This window comes from Scaptodrosophila lebanonensis, unplaced genomic scaffold, assembly GCF_003285725.1.
Source record: "Scaptodrosophila lebanonensis strain 11010-0011.00,11010-0021.00 unplaced genomic scaffold, SlebRS2 tig00000024-arrow-pilon, whole genome shotgun sequence".
NCBI lineage: Eukaryota > Metazoa > Arthropoda > Insecta > Diptera > Drosophilidae > Scaptodrosophila > Scaptodrosophila lebanonensis.
The window spans coordinates 14,912,901-14,933,469 of record NW_022060538.1 but is presented as its reverse complement, the minus strand read 5'-3'; the positions used below and the strand labels follow the sequence as shown (position 1 = coordinate 14,933,469).

The window sequence follows — 20,569 nt, the reverse complement described above, 5'->3', positions numbered from 1 at the left end:
TTCGTATATTCTATTACACAACTTACACTTGAAACACAATGTGTCTTTGCTACATACTGAAGGTTTGCAACTTCTTTGCCCGGAAACTGTTCCCGCAGTCGAAGCCGAAGGAGCTGCGCATGCTCGTTCTAGGACTCGACAATGCAGGCAAGACAACTCTAGTTTCCCGCCTGGGCGAAGAGGCAGAAGGAGCTGTAAGTTTATACTGCTAGTTGCAAATTTCAAATAATAGTATATTCAACCTATAGGAAATAACATCCTCCTTCGGCGGAGCACTGCAAGAATTTAAAATAAAGGGCGTCAAGTTGCGTCTTTGGGATCTCAGCGGTCAGTGGGGGAATCGCCAGATCTGGTGCAATTATTACAGCAGCACAAATGCATTGGTAGGTCTCTATAAATGAATAGTACGAGCCGCCATTAAGCTCGAGAAACCTTAGATTTATGTTATAGATAGCACCGATGCACAGCGTCTGGGCGAGGCTCGTAGCGAGTTATGTGAAATGTTGCTGGACAAGCGTCTGGATGACGTGCCGCTACTGATACTGGCAAATAAACAGGATCAGGTTGGTGCTCTGCCCACAGCCGATGTGGCCGAGCTATTGGGTCTAACCCGTCTCGAAAAGCGCAACTGGATTATACAGGACTGTTCGGCAGTAACAGGCAATGGCTTAGAGGTGAGTAAAAGCTTTCTGAAACTGCTGGGAGTTAATTTTGAAAAGAACAAAACCGTATTCCCAAAAAATTGCAATCTCGTTCATCTTGATACTGACTTTTGTTTTTCTCATCCGGTTTTTATACGTATAAATCTGATATTGTACTCATTAAGCGCACCTCTTTTTTTTGGGAATTGGATGAAATAGCTATCTTTTACATTTTTTTTTTTTTTTTTGATAACTTGAAAATAAAAACGTTCTTTTTACCGCAGCAAGCAATGGAGTGGATATATCAGACCATGGAAACCTAAATACAAATAAACAGCAAATTCTTATACATAGCTACGAAAGCCAAAACTTGAAGAGACCCAGAGAGCCAGACACGTAACTAAAAAGCGTCGTAAATTTATGTAATGAGCACAATGCAATCCATTCTCGTTTAATAAAATCAAAGCGAAACCAAACCAAACGAAACGTACGATATGCGGGGGAGGGGGTGTGTGTCTGCGTGACAAATATCTTCTTCTCGCTGATAAATGTGTCACGAATTCGTTTGCGGGTTCGTGTTCTCCTATTTGCATTAAAAAGTAAAAATTCGAATCTAAGAATTTACATAAACCGATTGAGCAGTGGCGACGGGCGTCATTGGCAAAGCGTTGAAACTTTCAAAAGCAGCGGGCAGCAGGGTGGATCGGAACGGTGGCGGTAATAAGTGCGATCCACACTCACGAGTCAAGAGTGTATCCAAAAAGAAAGTAGGTAGAAACATAAACAAAGCTTAATCCAGCGCCACAGAACAGCACAAAATAATTTTGTTCATCGGTTTGGTATGGGGAGCAGGAAAACTGACGTGTACAAAGCGCAGGCGTGAATAAAGCCGCGCAGAGAGTCAGGTCTTAGCTGGGTGAGTAGGGAGAGAGAGAGAGAGAGAGAGAGTACGAGTGTGTTTGTAAGCGCACCTGCATTGCAACATGTTGGATTGTAAGAATTGACGACCGAGCGCCTGAGTTGGCTTAAGAAGTGTTACAAACGTAGACTGTGCTTCAGAAGAAAGAAAGTTTCCGGCTGTGCTGGCTGTGTCTGAGACTGAGTCGCGTGTCTGTTTCGTCGCTTTGTGGAGAACTTAAAATAAGTAGCAGCCGCAACAACAACAATTGTTCAAGATTTTGGCTCCTTAGTTGCGATTTTCAAGCGTGCTGTGTGCGCAGTGAAGCGTCGTCAGCCGCGTCGTCATCTTCGTCGAAGTCGTTGAGTCGCTTAATTGCCCAACAATATTACAGTAAAAAAAGTATCTCAAGTGTGTGATTGTGAAAGTTCCTGTACAAAAACAAAAAACATAAAATGTACATAAAACGTGCGCTACTTTTTCTGGCGCTGTTCTGCGCTCAGCCCTATGGTCAATTGGCCAGTGAGGATGAATCAAATCCATTGCTCGACATGGCCTCCATGTTCATACAGGAGGCGTTGAATAATCAAAATGGTGGTGCTGCAGGCGGTGGTGCAGGTGGCGCAAATGCGGGCGCAGGCCTGGCAAGCATTGCCTCGCTGGTCGGCAGCTTTATGCAGGCCAATGCGGGTGGCAAGTCCGCCGGTGGCAGTGGAGGTGGCGCCGGTAGTGGTGCTATGCAAATACTCTCCGGCCTGGGCAGTCTGCTTGCCAGCGCCGGAGGCAATAATAATGGCCGGGGTGGCTTCGATCCCGCCATCATTGGCAACGTCATTGAGATGTTTACGCAAAGCGATGATGAAGAATCTAGCGGCAAGACCACTGGCGCTGCACAAAAACGCAGTGGCGGTGAATCAGGCATCGGTCTAGAAACCATACTGCAAGTGGCATCCGCATTCATTAACACCCAAGCTGACAGTGGAAAAGCGGCGGCCAAAACCCAACATCAACACCATCAACAGAAACGTGATGTGGAACCGGAATCCGACAATGGTGGCTTCATGAGTTTGCTGCCACTTGTCATGCAGGCAATCGGTTCGTTTGCTGGTCCCGAGGGTCAGAGCACACAGGAACGCCACAAGGATCACGCCTGGGTGCTGCCACCGTTCTTGGAACACGTGCACGTGCTGTGGGATCATTTTTCCCACTCGGAGTTGGCCGATGCACTTTACGAGAAGTCGGGCATCAACAAGATTCTAAAGGTAAGAACGAAAGATTGATTTTGTAAGTCGAAGTCATTAAACAAATTGTTTAATGGAAAGTGTTGTTGCTATTATGGATAGTCTTTAAATTATAGGAATTATCATCAACAAGTTTAATAATACTTTATAATTTATATATATATTTTTGCAGGGCTTTAAGGGTCGAGATGGAAAATTGGACTACGACAGACTATTCGAGTCGCTCAACAATCAATCTTTCCGTCGTCGCTGGATCAAATCGGCCACGTTATATTTGGCCGACTGGGCCAGCTACCTTGCCAATCCCGAGGTCTACCTGAAGTGAGTAAAAAGGGTTGGGTTGATCGGCAACTACAATATATAAAAATCCAAGTGTGTAATTATTTTTAACGACCAGTTTGTGTGATACTAGTAATTGAATGTCACGTATTCCCTGCCCGATTAACGGTGTTCAGTTAGCACCTCGATGATGGCTAGCAACAGATGAGTGCGTGTGTGTGTGTGTGCGTTCGTTTGTAAATTGGTTCGATTCTAGGTAGCGCGCAAATCAAACCATTTATTTGTAGCAATGAAGTAACAGCTGTTGACTGCTTACCGTTATGCGGCGCATCTGGTTGCAGCATTACCTGTTTGTATCGAACATGTTCGACTGACTGTTCGGCGTATGCGCAGCCGCAGTTTCGATCGCAGTCGCGGTCGCATTCGTGCACTTACCTTTTGACACACTTTTTGCCGCAGTTCTTTCTTACATATACTGTTGTTGTTGTTGACTGTGGCATTTAGAAGTGCCATGTTAATCTGCGTGGTCAACATCCAAGTCCATGGCCAGCTTTATTGGGTGTGCCCCCTCTCGATCTCTTTCTCTCTCTGCACCGCTCTCGTTCATTCGTTCTGACTGCGTGTTACAGTTATAAAGTCGGCGGCATCATTAAAATAAACAAATAAACAAAACGAGAAGCGGCGACTGCGTGAGTAGAAGAGACAACGGTTCATTCCAAGAACCGGTTGCTGCTCACGAACTGGGCCAAAAGCAAAGTACAATACGAGTACGTTGGTATTTCATTATTTTGTTCTTTTTTCATTATTTTTGCATGGCATGTAAATAGCCGCCTGGGAATTTAGGTCAGCCCGCTTTTTTTTTGGCATGGACTTTGAGCCCCGTACACAATAGAAAAAAATGGCCAAAAGGAAAATCTGGGCACTTACACAAAACCCGTTTTATTTTGTTTCGCTTGTAAAATACGCCAGTCATTGTTGGACGACAAATAACTTCCACTTTCTATCAACACGCAGATACGCCAATAGAGAAACATTGAAGTCGAGACAGCAGCCCTTTCACTTTGTCGCTTTGCTCGACCAGCACGTCAATACAAGCTCATTATTTTCCCTGTTTTCTCGCCCGGCCACTTTCCACCTTTCCACAGATACTTCCAGACGGCGCAATTGATGTTCAACGGCTTCTTGAAGTCTCAAGGTTATCCAAAGAGCACCTTCTTTGAGCCCACACGCGCCAGCGAGACCATCTCTAATCTGCTGGATCACGTGGCCAAACACCATTTGAATGTGAAAATCGATTCGCGCCAGTATGTGAAACCGGCAGTCGGCTATGCCAAGGAATTGCTTAAACTGGGCCAAGCACGCGGTCTGCTCCAGTTCAATGCCACTGAAATAAGTGATAAATTAACGGATACGCTAAATCTGGAGGTAAGTGTGGGGCACCAGAATGTTTGGGAATTGGGTTGGCGAGCAATTAACACAAGCACTGCTTCTAGGAAATGCAATTCGATTAGAAGAAAGAAAAATAAAACAAAAACAAAAGCTCAATATACAAACAACTGACACCAGCACACAAATTAAATTAATTACGCTACAATTTTCTCTTTTGTTCCATGCCATACGAATCCACACACGAATCGTACGTGGAAACAGGTTATCGAACCGGTGCTAAAAGTACATCGCGCCTACAGATACATCTCCAAGACGCCGCAATGTGATCGCTATGTGCTGTGCCAATTGAATGCAGCTGCATTGGAGCAGCAGGCAAAGGCACAGACATCGCCAGCGGTTGCGTCTGGCGGTCTTATTTCTGGCGTTAGTCCGAAAATCGTTAAGATCGGCAGCATGGGTGCAGCGATCTTCATCAGCACAGAAACCGGTACACCATTCTGGACGCTATTCGGTGTAATCAATGCGCCATATAATTGTGAGGTAAGTAGTCTGTATAAAGCCAGTGTTCCGTGTGATCGTCCAACTAATCTCGATGCTCCGTCCAACTATACCATCACCATAACAGGCCAAATACCCAGTTGACTGCAATGGTTTCCACGAGGGCGAGGCTAAGGTCACCACAGAATATATACACAATGAGTTATAAGTGTTCTCAGCATCCAGAAGCCAGTGTTCCCGTTCGTTAGTTTTTCTTCGACTAAAGCTAATTAATTGTACGATAACTGAAAACGATTTATTTGTATATACCATGTATGTAGCATTAACGCATTGAAATAAACTTAATCTAATTGGTAACGAAGTAATTGATTTATTTAAGACAACTTGTTAGCTACTAACTTTACAAGAGCTGTCCGATATACGTACTTGTATATAGGCGCCTATGAAAAGTGGTTAATATTAAGTTTTAAACCCCTAATGGGGACCTTCATTTAATTTCTAAATATAGAGCAGTAAAATGATGTGTCAGGTAAGACCTAGGGGAGTTACCCATTGCAAGGTATATTTTGTTGTAGAGTAATAATATATTAATTCAATCAGTAAGTTGAACTATTATGATGAATTCCTGATTCTTCTCAATCAAGATTGTAGAGTTTTATATAATAATATAATATATAATATAATTCAAGCAAATATATAATTTGAACTATTATGATGAATTCCTGATTATTCACAATCAAGATTGTAGAGTATATAATAATACTATAATAATTCAAACAATAATTTGAACTATTATGATGAATTCCTGAAGGAACCAAAAGTTCGACTTTGTCGATTCAATCCCTAATTTAGGCAACCGTTTCGTGCACCTGAGATTTAATAGATCAAAAATTATAATTTATAACATTTAAATTTGTTTCTTTCATGATAGACTTTTAAATATTATTAATGAAGTTTAAAAATTCAATTCAGCTTAAAAAATTGTCAATTTCAGCCATTAGCCTAAGACAAAACTTTTCAAATGTAATTAATGTGGTAGGGGACAATAGAAGTAATAATCGAGGACCCCATCAGCTGTCTAATAATTGAGTACTAGTTATGTATATACACATTATTTCATATTGAGGTACTTCGGTAAGGCTTCCAATCTTACCTCAGAGAATGTTTAATGTAATTCATTTTCACGACAACACTCAGCAATATTTGGCATAAGTTATCGTATTGAACTACAGCTCAAAATAATGAACAAGCCCATATACTTGAAAAGGAATTTTTATCCAATAGCAATAGGGCCGATTTTTTGATAGCTTGAACTTATCAAGTTTTGATCAGTTACCGATCATAGTCTGAAGTTGTATCTAAATCGGTGCACTAAATCATATACTATAGTTGTCATAAGAATGATTGTTACAATCAAGTTTCCTTTAGTTGGGGGGTAGAACGTATTTAAGAGTCGAGCTGGCCAAAATTTAACTTCTACATGTTTTATTTACCGCAAAGCCAGTTGTTATAATAATATGGAATTTGCATTTGCATTTGGAATTTGCTTAGTGAAAAAAACCAAGAACAAACAAAATAATTTAAAGAAACATGTATTACGGCCGGCATTTATATTTCCATAAAAAAAATGGTTATTTAAAAACTCCTTAAATAAATACTGCAGATACATATGTATTTGGCTACCAGCGAAACGATGCGATCATTTACAAATACAAAAATACAAACATAAGTATGTAGGGAAGGGGGCTTGGATGTTAAAATGATAATAAACGACAAGTGTAAATAAAAATTGTAGGCAAGAGAAATGGCAATCTAAGAGATCCACTAAAACAAGTATCAATGGATTTTTAGTTTGCCAATGCAATACATTTCCATTTTTTTCGACTGCTGCATGCATCTGGTTTGCCCCATAGTTTTGTTGTTGTTGTGGTGCAATGAACCGACAATAGACAAGTTCAAGTTTTGTTGAAAGACTTTGTGCAGTAGCCACGACCGCGACGCCACTTTCACCGCACATGCTTGGGCCCACTTGGCAAATGGATGCCATGGCCAGTCTAGGCCTGCATTTGGCGAACGCAAGACATAATAATGCAGCTCATTTATCGCGAACTGAATGAGGAGGTGCTGCAACGCACTAATGCCATGTTTCCGACAAAGAATTGTTTCGTTGAGGTGCTGCCCGATAAGTTGATTATACCACGAAAATATATAGAATTGGGCGAGACCATACGCCAGCTGACCGTTTATGAGGACGATGTGTGGATGGTGTCGTATCCACGCACTGGCTCCACATGGGCGCAGGAAATGGTCTGGCTCTTGGGTCATCAACTGGACTTCGAGACAGCCAAGCAGCAGTTGGCGCTGCGATCACCAATGATCGAGCTGTCGGCGCTTTTTAGCACAGATCATCATGAATGGGTTGCGTAAGTCATTAAATTGCCTTGAATTCATTTACATACTTATTTACATTTATGATTCAACTTGGGTCGCTTCTAGTGAAGCCTTTGGCAACACTGTCGACGTGGTGCGGAACTTGTCACGGCCACGCTACGCACGTTCCCATCTCTCCTGGCAGCTGCTGCCCGAACAATTCGAGACCATCAAACCGAAAATCGTCTACACCGCGCGCAATCCCAAGGATCTGTGTGTGTCCTACTATCACTATTGCAAACTGTTACATGGTCTAAATGGAAGTTTCAAAGAATTTGTGGAACTCTTCCTGGCCGGGCATACCCCCATGGGCTCCTACATGAAGCATGTGCTGCCCTTCTGGAAGCGCAGTCTCGATGACAATGTGCTTTTCATTAAATATGAGGACATGAGTCGTGACTTGCCTGCCGTAGTCCGACGTTGTGCCAAATTTTTAAATGTTTCCCATTTGCTGACCGAAGCGAGTATGGAACGCATTTGCGAGCACCTGAAATTCGACAATATGCAAGGCAACAAAGCCGTTAATCTGGAAGCTGTTATCAAACAAAATGATACAAAATTCATACGCAACGGCAAAATCGGTGATTGGCGCAATCATATGGACGCGGAGATGTCAGAACGATTTGATGCCTGGACTGTGGAACATACTCGTGGCAGTGGATTGATCTTTGATTATGAGTAAAAAATTGATTTATTTCGCACATACATTGCATTTATATTAACCATTAAAAACTGTTAATTCCATTTCTTGATCAACAACATGCTTATTGTACTTATCGTATTTCCGTAGTATTGCCAGTTAGTCTTTTTATCCATGCGTACATCGAATTAAATTGTACTCCAAATTCCATATAATGGTTACGTCCAGAATAGTACCGTACAAGCCATAATTAGGCAAGCGGCCCCGACCCATGGGGACTTCCTTTCGCCGATACGTGCCAGCTTCCAGAATGTGCCTAGGACACCGGTTTTATTGCGGTCAATGATGCTGGGAAAAAGGGTCCTCAGGTAGGCGCAGGTGCAAACCAGCAACAATATAACCGAAAGCAAGCTTTGAAAGTTGAACAGCGCACTCATTTCGTTCAATTATTTATGATTTTGTGTTGTACAGACTTCGTCAACAAATAGAACTGACATGTCAGTTGAGGGTTGCCACTATTTGTACTATGAAGCCGATAGAACCAGCTCAATTAGCCGAGCTGAACTAGAAGCAAATGAGCGGCGCTAGCTCCGTTTCATGACCCGCTCACTTGAACCAGTTCATACTATCAAAAACAAAAGACCCGCTGGCTGCGCTTCACTGGCGTATACAATTGCGCTTCAGCTACATTTTCGCATTCTTTGTTACAACAACAAGCAGATCGCGCGTTTGCATTGCATTGAGGATAATAAGCGAGTGTTGAGGGAAATTTTCTTTGAAATAGAGTGTGCACAAAACCAGTTCGTGTGAGTCATCGTCCCGTTTTCATAATGGCCGACAGCCCCAACGAATCTCTTGATCAGGTAGGACCACAAGGCAACGTCTCGGACTCGACCGATGCCTTCGGCTCTAACAGCAGCAGCAGCAACGCCCATACTGCTAATAATTACAGCTACGGTAGCGGTGCCATTGGCCAGCTAGCCAATGGTTGCAATAATCCATCTTCATCGTCGGTCTATCAGAGATATGTGGCCAGAATGGTGACGGAGCGGCATGCAGCCGAATACAATATGCGTCACAAGCATCGAGGCATGGCCCTGATCTTCAATCACGAACACTTTGAGGTGCCGACGCTGAAATCGCGAGCAGGCACGAATGTTGATTGTGAGAATCTGGTACGCGTGCTCAAGCAGCTGGATTTCGACGTGACTGTGCATAAGGATTGTCGCTTCAAGGAGATAAAGCGACTGATTGATTGGGCTGCATCGCAGGATCACAGCGACAACGATTGCATCCTGGTGGCTGTTCTCTCACACGGCGAGCTCGGCTACATCTACTCCAAGGACACACAGTACAAGCTGGACAACATTTGGAGTTGCTTCACAGCTAATCACTGCCCCTCTCTTGCCGGAAAGCCAAAGCTCTTCTTCATCCAGGCTTGCCAGGGCGATCGTCTGGATACAGGTGTCACAATGGCCAAAACTGAAACGGATGGCGACTCCTCCATGAGCTACAAAATACCTATACACGCCGACTTTCTCATTGCCTACTCGACCATTCCGGGCTTCTATTCGTGGCGCAACACCACCAGAGGAAGTTGGTTTATGCAGTCCCTCTGCGCCGAACTTGCCGCCAATGGCAAACGCCTAGACATCCTCACTTTGCTTACGTTTGTGAACCAGCGCGTAGCCGTTGACTTCGAGTCCTGCACTCCGGATACACCGGAAATGCATCAGCAGAAGCAGATACCGTGCATTACCACCATGTTGACGCGCATTTTGCGCTTCAGCGATAAGCAAATTTCACCCGCAGGACGTACATAGGGTCCTAAGCAGGTAGTGTGATATAAAATGGGGTGATGTACCGTTTTTCTAGGTAAATGCTGCTTATCTTATCAAATAATTAGCCATTATTATTAGGTGACTCAAAATTGGATCTGCGGGCATTTTGATAACTTTATCTGTCACAATAACTTCTAAACTGCTATGACTCTCAAACTATTATACCTCTAAACTGTATCTGTATGTCGTAAGTAAAAAAGTCTTGTGTTTGTGTGTAACTGTACAGTGCGCGATCGGTATAGTGAATATTTTAAGAATTTTACCCAACATATTAGTAAATCTAGTAAAATGCATGTAAATGGTATTTAGAGTTTTTACCCCATACCTTGCTAAAATAATCATTTTGGACGTTAGTTTAAAAAATGACAGATCTCAAGAACTGTATGTTAAATACATACATACATATCTTTACATACGAAATTATATACACTTTATTTGAATTGTTTTTCATCAATTTCGCAGACCAGAACCAACTTATGTCATTTTCAATAGTCGAATACATACATACATGTTTGGTTCGATTTGTTAACTATACCGAATACGCACTCTATATGTGTATATTAGCATTTATTAGCGCAAGTATTGCCACAACTCCTGCCTGTCTGTCCATTTAATTACGATCTATCTATTAATATAAACTTTTAAACTAAATTAATACCCGAAAATTCGGCGGCCATTTTAAGCAGAAAGCAAATCATATTTTTATACTTATTCCCCATTGGTCAGTTTATCAATTATACATACATATTTATATACATAATACGCATATATATATTCATATGTATATTATATAAATTTTTTATATATATTTAGAGCAAAGTATAGTTTTGAGCTCTTTGACAAATAAAATGCATTTAAAAATCAATTTGTGACATTGGCCTTGGGTGTGACCTTCGCCTCACGCCATTTTGGGGGAGCATTCGAACTGACATTGAATCTAATCGGGAGTTGAAATTGGGCATTGAAGCCAAGCGACGATACCTGAAAAGGAATATACGGATATGAACAACTCACTGATTGACCCTGCCGATGATTTTGTGCTTACATCACTTTATTCTTAAAACGGTTTGTGTTCTACAAAACAATTACTTTTTACTTAATGCACTACGCTGGGAGGGGAGTTGGAAGGGTGGGGGATAAAATAGAATTCTCCATAGAATGGACGTATAATTTTTAGCAGCTAGATAAATGCACGTTTATGATGATTCCAAATTGTAAAGAAAAAAATAAAATGTGGAATTTTGCACATATTTGATGATGGCGTGAAGCGATGGGAGTCCATAGATTAGATATGTCCACCTTCCTTCAGCTTCGCAACCAGAGCATCCACATCGGCAACAAGGGCGCCTGCTTGACGCACTGGCGGATCCTCGACAGAAATAATCTCAATGCGTGGCGTAGTATCAACGCCTAGATCTTTGGCTGTGACCTTCTTCAGAGGCTTCTTCTTGGCCTTCATGATGTTCGGCAACGTCGCATAGCGAGGCGTATTCAGGCGCAAATCGGCACTCAGCACAGCAGGAATTTTGGTCTTGATTGTCTCAAGGCCGCCATCGATCTCACGGGATATGGTCAGACCAGCGTCGGTCTTCTCGACCTTGTTACAGAAGGTGCCTTGTGGCCAGTCGAGCACGGCAGCCGTCATCTGAGCCGTTTGATTAGCATCATCATCAATGGCTTGTTTGCCCAGGATAACCAAATCCGCCTTCTCATCCAGTGCCAACTTGGCAAGGATTTTTGACACATGCACCGGCTGCAGCAGCTCGTATTCGTCACCAGAGACCTCCACATGTACACCACGATCGGCACCCATGGCGAGGGCTGTGCGAATTACTTCCTGCGACTGAGCGGGTCCCACCGAGACGGCAATAATCTCGCTGGCCAACTTTTTCTCCTTTAGCTTAACAGCCTCCTCAACAGCAATCTCATCGAAGGGATTCATGGAGTGCTTAACGCCCTGAGTAACAACGCCCTTTTTGTCGGGCTTGACGCGCACCTGTCCAAGAAGTAAACATTAGTTTCTTGCCGAAGGGGCTCGCGGGGCTATCAAAACGATTACGCAAAAACAAGCGCAACAAGTGATAAGAAGAAGACTAGAGCAACAGGCGATACTCGGTAGTCCCGCTTACCTTAACAGCATAGTCGATCACACGCTTCACTCCAACCAGAACACGCGCCATTATCTGCAATAAAATGAAAATTAATATTAATTGAGAACAGATCCTTATTAATTTCCATAATGCTGACACTACGTGCGTACCTTTCAATTCTTCGAGCTCGAGCTCCAAAAACTAACTGCGAGGGGGTGGTCCAAAGGTCTAGCTGGCGGCATTGCCAACGTCCATTCCGGCCTAGAGATGAGCAATGCTTTGTTGTGATCGTGTAATTTGCTTTCGAAATTTCACTATGTGATATTTATTATGCCGGCTAATTATATTTATGTATGTATGTATGTATCTTTTTTTTTCATATAATTAAGTACATGGTGGTTATCTCGGTACAAATGTGTATGTAAAAGAAAATATTGTTTGGAGTATTTTTAAAATCAGGGATACATATGTATTTACGTACATAACGGTATTCGTGCTTGACTTAACACATTTTCAAGAATACGGTTAAATACATATAAGAATAATAAGCATTTCTTTGTCCACGTTTTGCAAAATCATAAACAGCTTTTTGCCAAGCTGAGCAGATGGTAACAGAAATCAAATTTGAACGCTAGGTTTTCAATAAAATAAGCAATATTTATGTTTGGAAGTGATAATTCACGAAACTTTCATGACCTAAATTAAAACTATAATCAAATAATTATTAATTTAAATCCATTCCTTAAAAATTAAAATCAAAAATCTATTGAAGTTGCATTGAAAACTGTAGTGCTCAGGGATAAGTGCCACAAATGAAAGACACTGCCATCTCTTACAAGTGTGGCAATGCCATTTGGGAAAGAGTGCTACCATTTCTTCAGCAGCCGCAACATCTGATTACTATATACGCTGCAAAGGCAAGTGAAGGTGCAGCGGCCACTTATGAAATTAGTTGCATTATTTCGCGGGCATTTATTTCGATGGCGACGACATCTCCACTAATTATGCGCATCATGGCGCTGTCCATAAACACGGCCAAACGTGCCGGGTGCATCATACGCGATGTCATGCAACAGGTTGGTTACATCCAATGTGTAAACTAATGTTTTTGTTTAATCGATTGCGTTTTATTTATTTATTTATTTTTTTTTGTAGGGTGACCTAGGTATTGTGGACAAAGGGAAGAATGATCCACAAACCGAGGCTGATCGTTCCGCACAGCGAAGTATAATTGCGTCGTTGACTAAGCAATTTCCGCGCATCAAAATTATTGGTGAGGAGGGCTGCTCCGATTTGAATGTGTGTGCTGACTGGCTGGTTGAAGAACCAGATCAGGATTTCCTGCAGCAAGCATGTCCATCGAAATGGCGTGATGCAGAAGACGAGGACTTTGTGATTTGGGTGGATCCGCTAGACGGCACTGCCGAATACACGCAGGGTGAGAGATATACTTAGCATTAGAGGCTATGGCTAATCTAATCTGCTTAGGTTTCGTGGAGCACGTGACTGTTCTCATTGGCATCGCTGTAAAAGACTCGGCTGTGGGTGGCATCATACATCAGCCCTACTACAAACAGCCCAGTGGTGAGCTTGGACGCACTATTTGGGGTCTGAAAGGCCTCGGAACAGGCGGCTTTACGTCCAAGGCAGCACCAGAAGGCCAGTTCATAATAACGACCACACGCTCACATTCCAATGCATTGCATCAGCAGGCGCTGGACGCCTTCAGTGCCACTGAAATTCTTAAAGTTGGTGGTGCCGGGTTCAAAGTACTGCAGTTACTCGAGGGCAAAGCTCATGCGTATGTTTTTGCAACGCCTGGTTGCAAGAAGTGGGACACATGTGCGCCGGAGGCAGTGCTCGAGGCGTTGGGCGGCACGTTAACGGACATTAATGGTACACATTATTCCTATCACGCGGATGTGGAACACGTGAATCGTACAGGCGTACTAGCCAGTCTTGGGCAAAATCACACGCAGCTTGTTGAGAAAATACCTGCGGACGTGAGGCAGGCAGTGTCCGCTAAGGCGACTAAAACAAACTGAATAGATTGTGACGCATTTTGTTCGCATTTTATTCGTTTATTTCCCTTGCACTTAAGTAAACATATAAATTAAGCGATAACAGATATGACACGATAAAATAGGAAGAGAACTTTTGAAGAATTGAAAACGGTTAGAAACGTTAATAGAACTAAAATTTACAAAGAAATAACGCGAAGCAAGATAAGTGCGTTTAAATAAAAACTGTAGCTTCAATTGCAAAATACAAAAAATAATTACGATGATTATGTCTTGTCCAGAGAACTGCTGCTGGTGTTAGTGGCCAACGAGGTGTTCATATAACGATTGCGCTTTGCCTTAGCCATTTTGCAGGAGTTGACGGAGGCGGCAAACCGAAGCGACTTAACAGACTCCTGGAAGCAATCCTGGAATGGTGACACATTGATGAACATAAGCGTTTTTGAATTGCCGCCAAGCGCCGGCATCAGTAAATGCGTCAGCTTGGAATTACGATAAGGTATGTGATCTTGTTTCTGAAGCAGCGCTAAGATTACATTTGTGAGTTCGGAAAGTGAACGATTAATATTCTTGGTCTCCGTCATGCGCACGCTCGTTTTAGGCGACTCCGAGCCAGCGAGATCAACGAGATTAATGGATCCGATAGATATTTCTTGCTTCTCCGCATGTCGTCCAATCAGTTCCAACTTGGTAACGGCATGCGAACGTGAAGACCGTTCATTTCCCGCTGTTGCTGCCGTCGCCCGATTCATTTTAGCGGTGTGCATAAGCTGGCGCAGATGGTTCGGATTGTTGACCGTCTCTTCGGTTATGTTGGACACATAGATGTCGTTCTTGCTATTCTTGACCATTCGTATTTCCAAATCCTTGGGTTCATTGCTTAGCAAATCATATAGCACTTCGTTATAAATTTCAAGAAATGTCGCCTTGATCTCATATACCCATCCCAGATTGCGATAGCCCTTGATGGAATCAAAGAGGAGATCTACAGTGCGGGGAATAACACCCACGCTTTCGGGAACGCCATCCATGGTGTAGGTCTTGCCGCTGCCCGTTTGGCCATAGGCGAATATACAGATGTTAAAGCCATCCAGAGCGGACTGAATAAGAGGCGAGACCATTTCGAAAATGTCCGTTTGCGTTGACAACGGATTGAACACTTGATCGAAGCTGAAGGTGAGTTGTCCCATTTTATTCTTAGCTTGACCATCGAGGCTCTGTATCTCAACGGTAGCCTCGTCCATATACGACCAGCTGCACAGCTGTCGATTTTCTTCGCAGTCTAAAGGCGGCCGAACACGGCAGAAGACGCGTATATTGCCACGCAAGTCCATCACAGTATTGTGCAACTCCTTGCGCTCTATGTTTGATTGAAAGAGTTGTTCCTTGCAGGCGGCCAAATCATGCGATAACTGCTCATTGCTAGAAATGAGCTCCTCATTACGAAGGCGCAATTCTTCGACTTCTATCGAGAGTGTTGCATGCTCGCTTTTAATGCTCTGTGTATTGAGAAAACATAGTTTAGAATAATGTCCATTAACATAACTTGTAATTACTTTACCTGATGCTCCGCCTGTAGTTGCGAAAGTTCATCTTTGGTGCGGACTAGCGAGCTAGTAACAATGTCGATTTTCTCAGATTGCATCTTAACTTGCCGCTGTAGGCACTCATTGTCTGTTTGAACATTCTTCAGTGTCGACTCTGTGTCTATTAGTTTGGTTTGGGTCTCTTCCAGTTGTGTAGGCAGCGACTCCAGTTCGCCCATATCCTCCACTTGCTTTTCATACTTGGCTTTCAACACTTTGTGCTTTTCCAGCAAGTCGTGAAATCGCGCTTTGAAATCATATGGCGCTATTCGTTTCGGCGCCGGTGCTGCAGTTGCCCCTGTACCACCAGCTGCACCACCGCTAATAGCCTTAGATTTGTTGATAGTGCTTGAAGCTGTTGCAGCGCCTCGTGCTGGGGCACGCGACGCTGTTGTTGTTGTTGCAGTCGCAGCTGCACGTCTGGACGCGAAGGATGTGGTTGTGGAAGGCGCTGCTGACCCGGCACGCTGAAAACGCTGTGATGGCGCAGTCGATCTTGTGCCGGTTGTGCTCGTTGTGGCCGTGGCGGGTCGTGTTATCTTGGCCGGTATGGTAGGCAAAGTAGGTGCGGCTGCGCGTTTGAACGTATTTTGACGCATTTCGTTTATGTCACAGGCTGAGCGACTTCTACGCAATTTTGCGCGATTTGGCAAATTGAAGGTCTTTGAAGGCTCCGGCGAGGCGGCCCGTCCTTTTAAGGAAATTGTTTTTGTGGTGTTTTTTTGAAGGAACTCGCAATATTTTACTTACCTCTTCGCTGTGCTAACTCGTTTGGGAAGTTGTTCAAATCTCTGGTGAGTGGCCTTGCAGCACTCAAAAAGCTGTGGTTTGCGTTAAATCCTGATCCGGCGCCTCCACCCACCGTACCAAAGGCTTTTATTCGATCCATTGGAACTACTATTTTAGATACCATCCCGGGGCGTTTAATGCCTGACGGCTTTGGCAAACGTGACTCCATTACAAATTGATATATTTTTATATTTAATATTTGTGTACTTTTCTTTTTCGAATTCAGTTGCCTGATAAACTCTGCACGTATAATACGCGTGTGACAATAAACAAGCGACGCCACAATATTCGCGCCGTTAGTTTTGAGTGCCAGGGTAGCACCGAAGAAATCGTTATCGAAAACGCCGACGCTGACTATTTTAATGTTGTACGGCAAGACCCGTCTTATTTAATTTGCTAAAAGACTAAAATGTGTTGGAGATGTTTGATAGGAATTTTCTTTTAATTGAATGTGTATATGCACTTTGGTTTGTTTGTTCTTTTAATATAAAGCAGGTTTAACGGATGTTTTGGGAACTTATTATTTTGGTACACATTTTTGCAAGTATCAAGTGATATCATTTGAATGTTTTATTCTTTTCTTTTGATGTGGCAGCCCTCATCAAATGCAATTTACAGAAGCGTTGAATGTGGTGTTGCCAGTTCGTTTGTTGCCAATAATCTGTTTTAGAATCTTTCCGCGGCTATATATTATTGTGTTCAAATCATTGGGGGATGACATGAATAAACAATTGGCGCATTCTATTTGAATGCAGACCAATGTAAGTACAAAGTGAACCAACTTCTTATACATTTTATTTTTTAGATATTTCTGAAATAAAAGCAGCAAACATTTGAGTTTGTTATGCTTCGCAAGGCATTAAGAAACCTCTCATCAAATTTCAGATCTTAATGCAAACTTCTATTAGCATAGCTAGGTGCATGTACATACATACATATGTTAGCAAAAAGCTTCAATTACATCCTGGCAAAAAATGCAAGTTAAAGCGTACTCGAGCAAGTTAGTAAAAAAGTATGTTAGTTAATTATAACCGAACTGAATAACTTGATGTGGTGTTTAAAAATAAGAGCAGTGTACAAATTGCAAATTGGACACATTGGCTATTAATTAATTAATCGTAACCGTTGGGTAAGCATCGAAAAAAGTTGGTTCTATATATATGTATAGTATGTGCATATATACATACATATGTAAGTATATGTATATACAAATTAAAATGCAGTCCATGCTTAACGGCAATTTTACGCCCATTTAATTTTTGCCTTTTAAAAACTTTTTTGAATGAACCACAAAGTCGTAGTCGCCGACTCATTTGCCATGTAATTAAGTCGTGTTCCTTTACCAAAATTTTTGTGGATTGGGGTGTCAGTGTATTCAAAACACGTGCGCGTTGTGTGAAGGGTTTTCCTGTTAAATGGGGCGAGCAGTTTTGGCTTTGTTGTTGCTATACTGGTTGTTGTTCTTTAAGCTGTATTGTATTCTAATAAGAATTCCTTAGACGACTTTATTTCAAATCTATGTATGTATGTTTGTCATTTGTCAACGACGGAAACTGTCAAAAACATTTCGAAATGAAATTATGAGTCGCTAGCAAAGTGAGAAAACCCATATATAGTATGTACGGATACAGTGGAGCCTCCAAACTATAGTTGTAATACGGGGTGCAAAAACATTTTAATTGGTATTTAAGGCAATATATCAATTTTGAAGCTCGTTTACTCAATGACAACTCTTGGGTTTTGAATAAATTCGGAAAGCACTCTCTAACTATATTAGCTTTTGTTGTTTTTGAAGCCTAAAAACTTTTCCATTTTCATGAATCTATCAACTATGTAGTACAGTCAAGCCACGCTTAGCCCAACCCCCTTTTAAAAATTAATTCTGTGCATTTGCAGTTCATAGGTAAAAAAAAATTTTCGTTTTATTGAATTTAATCGGAGAATCGGCTCCGAATATGTTTGTATTTTTAAGACAGATAAGCAAAAAATATTGTTATATCGACTGAACTCATAAAGCATTCAACATCCAAAAAGCAATTCATGATCATGGAATAGTTAATAATAATAAAAGTATACTTAGCAAAGTCCAAAGATTTTTCAACCTTTTCTCATCGCGATATTTATTACTTATCTTTTATTTTTTATACCCTGTACCCAAAATATACGTCGATATCAACCAAATTTGCCTATGATTTCTTTGTAATGTCCCAACATAATCTGAAGTTTCATTGAAATCGGTGCACTATATCATATAGTTTCTGTATAAATTATCCTCGAATGAATCGCAGCCAAAATTGGTATTTATAAGTTTTTTTTAAGTCTCTAGGGACACCAAACTCGGTGGGTAAAGTTTTGCTCTCAATGTGGTTACTCAATTCTCTTTCCTGTTAGACATGATATTTGTGCGGCTTATGATTTTGTTTTAAAAACCTTCATTCAGCTGTTTTATGGCGCTTGTGGCCCTTGATGGAGGTGTTTGACTGTAGGAATAAAACAGAGAATACTGAACGCGCAAAAATGTAAACAAATTTAGCCAAGCGGAAGTAGAAATACAAACATACTATACATCTGCGTACATACATACATATAGCGCCTACATACGTACGAGTACACACAGATATCACATTGTTTTGTAGCGTCAACAATTGCGCTCCTTGGTTGGTCCTTCTAGGTCCTTGTAACTTCTACGCGCATTGCTGGTCAGCGTGTTTGCTTACAAATATGAAATTACATGTACGCCTGCTCCACTTGTTGTCGCCATCGTCGTTGTCCTCGTCACATTTGAAATTATTTTATGTTTCTGGGTTCGTTTTTTTTTCATAAATAAATACCTTTGGGAAATTAAAAAGAAATCGTAAAACAAATATATGCCAGGCACCAGGCATCGCCTCGAGTCCACCATCTCTTGATGCCGTCTGTTGCTTCGTGACACGCCCACTGCCGACGCTTTAAGCCTTCATGTCAGGACGTCATAGCCTGAAATTTCAAAGCAATTTGTGCCGTTTTCAATTTGTATTTTGGCACTCAATTAAGAGGTGCATAAAATTGAGCAACATAAGTAATAATGTTGGCATTTCGAGACTCCATATCGCTCGTTGTTTTGTCCTCTTCATCGTCATCGTCATCGTCAGCAGTAACGTCAACATAGTTAGAATTTAATTAAAACCAAAATTAGTAAAGCGCTGCCAGGAAGAGAAACAGCATCAGCAACAGTTACTTGGCATAGGGATTAGAAATTTTGCCAGGCAGTTAGTTGTGAGCTTGCTCACAGCCTCAGTGTCAGTCCCTGCTGGAAAAGTGCATGTCTGCAGAAAATCGAATCAGCAGCTTAGCAACAAACCCCTATGCCACCTGCTATTTGGCCCTGCCATGCCACCTCGCACGACAACGTGCAGATTTTCTATGCCAAAAATCTACAACAAAAGCATAAGATGTAGCGCATTTGATGATGAAACGACGTGTTAATTAAGGTCATAATAATTCAACTTAAATTGAAAACTTGCCCGGTTGCCAGCCAGCAACCTCTCCCTCTTCGCCACATCCTCCCGCTCTATCACTGTTGCTTCGCCTGCTGCTAAGCTGATTGCAACAAATTATTTTGCACCTTGGCTGAACTTTCCTTGGGTTGCAGACAGCATGGCGTTGATAAACGAATTTTGTTAGTTTGCTTTGCTTATTTTAATACGGCCCCTGCAGGAGCTGCAGGACCAGACTGGAGCACACGTTTTGGCTTGAGGCTTGGACTTGGGTCACGGCCATGTAGAGCAGGACTTTGTTGTTTTTGGTTTTGCATAAAGTAGATGGACGCATCTAATAAGTTGCAGCTGTTGAACTGTAAGGTTGCTTCTTGTTGTTATTGTTTCTTCTCTAAGTTTTGCTTAAAGTTTTACTCTCGCTATCGCACTGCCTGCCTCTTCGTCTCGGCCATACAAAAAGACCATCTCGTCTAATGCCTCAAAGTGCAAAATTGTGTTGGCCATTAAATGTTATTAGTTAAAGCACAATTCACTGTTGGAAAACTTGCAAAATGCCTCAACATATTTGCATATTACTAATTGGCTTAGTCAGTTATTACTTTAAGAGCCATTAATACAAAAAGCACAGGCTGGATTACGAGTCAGCTTAGGTTTATGCTTATGGTCCATGGCTTTCAATCGCCATCTTAAGACAAAAGACTTTCTGTCCCTATTGATTCGACTTAATGATGATCGCATTTATTTTTATAT

The 20,569-nt window shown here is 42.0% G+C and overlaps 8 protein-coding genes across 8 annotated transcripts; 5 read left to right on the top strand and 3 right to left on the bottom strand.

The window, feature by feature from the left end:
- The first annotated feature begins 18 nt into the window (after nt 1-18).
- On the top strand, nt 19-1,122 carry LOC115621538 (ADP-ribosylation factor-like protein 3). The gene is made up of 4 exons (XM_030515204.1): nt 19-194; nt 249-383; nt 438-674; nt 926-1,122. The coding sequence occupies exons 1-4, from the start codon at nt 39-41 to the stop codon at nt 962-964; spliced, it is 567 nt and encodes a 188-aa protein (XP_030371064.1). The 5' UTR covers nt 19-38; the 3' UTR covers nt 965-1,122.
- A 221-nt stretch (nt 1,123-1,343) lies between these two features.
- Nucleotides 1,344-5,307, top strand: LOC115620823. The gene is made up of 6 exons (XM_030514253.1): nt 1,344-1,408; nt 1,494-2,801; nt 2,953-3,101; nt 4,205-4,484; nt 4,710-4,988; nt 5,074-5,307. The coding sequence occupies exons 2-6, from the start codon at nt 1,995-1,997 to the stop codon at nt 5,152-5,154; spliced, it is 1,596 nt and encodes a 531-aa protein (XP_030370113.1). The 5' UTR covers nt 1,344-1,408; nt 1,494-1,994; the 3' UTR covers nt 5,155-5,307.
- A 1,727-nt stretch (nt 5,308-7,034) lies between these two features.
- LOC115620339 lies at nt 7,035-11,027 on the top strand. The gene is made up of 4 exons (XM_030513538.1): nt 7,035-7,369; nt 7,443-8,054; nt 8,858-9,811; nt 10,825-11,027. Exons 1-4 carry the CDS (start codon nt 7,035-7,037, stop codon nt 10,916-10,918), a joined length of 1,995 nt encoding a protein of 664 aa, XP_030369398.1. The 3' UTR covers nt 10,919-11,027.
- LOC115620472 (protein kish-like) lies at nt 8,049-8,513 on the bottom strand. The gene has a single exon (XM_030513703.1). It carries the CDS (start codon nt 8,451-8,453, stop codon nt 8,235-8,237), a length of 219 nt encoding a protein of 72 aa, XP_030369563.1. The 5' UTR covers nt 8,454-8,513; the 3' UTR covers nt 8,049-8,234.
- On the top strand, nt 8,665-10,634 carry LOC115620470 (caspase). The gene has a single exon (XM_030513701.1). The coding sequence runs from the start codon at nt 8,847-8,849 to the stop codon at nt 9,837-9,839; it is 993 nt and encodes a 330-aa protein (XP_030369561.1). The 5' UTR covers nt 8,665-8,846; the 3' UTR covers nt 9,840-10,634.
- On the bottom strand, nt 10,875-12,186 carry LOC115620471 (electron transfer flavoprotein subunit beta). Its single transcript, XM_030513702.1, has 3 exons — nt 12,118-12,186; nt 11,987-12,040; nt 10,875-11,853 (listed from the first exon to the last, which is right to left on the bottom strand). The coding sequence occupies exons 2-3, from the start codon at nt 12,035-12,037 to the stop codon at nt 11,143-11,145; spliced, it is 762 nt and encodes a 253-aa protein (XP_030369562.1). The 5' UTR covers nt 12,038-12,040; nt 12,118-12,186; the 3' UTR covers nt 10,875-11,142.
- Nucleotides 12,187-12,855: 669 nt separating this feature from the next.
- LOC115621333 (3'(2'),5'-bisphosphate nucleotidase 1) lies at nt 12,856-14,225 on the top strand. The gene is made up of 3 exons (XM_030514954.1): nt 12,856-13,023; nt 13,103-13,385; nt 13,436-14,225. Exons 1-3 carry the CDS (start codon nt 12,928-12,930, stop codon nt 13,990-13,992), a joined length of 936 nt encoding a protein of 311 aa, XP_030370814.1. The 5' UTR covers nt 12,856-12,927; the 3' UTR covers nt 13,993-14,225.
- LOC115621332 (protein claret segregational) lies at nt 14,206-16,550 on the bottom strand. The gene is made up of 3 exons (XM_030514953.1): nt 16,305-16,550; nt 15,530-16,245; nt 14,206-15,467 (listed from the first exon to the last, which is right to left on the bottom strand). Exons 1-3 carry the CDS (start codon nt 16,510-16,512, stop codon nt 14,235-14,237), a joined length of 2,157 nt encoding a protein of 718 aa, XP_030370813.1. The 5' UTR covers nt 16,513-16,550; the 3' UTR covers nt 14,206-14,234.
- Between the last annotated feature and the right edge of the window lie 4,019 nt (nt 16,551-20,569).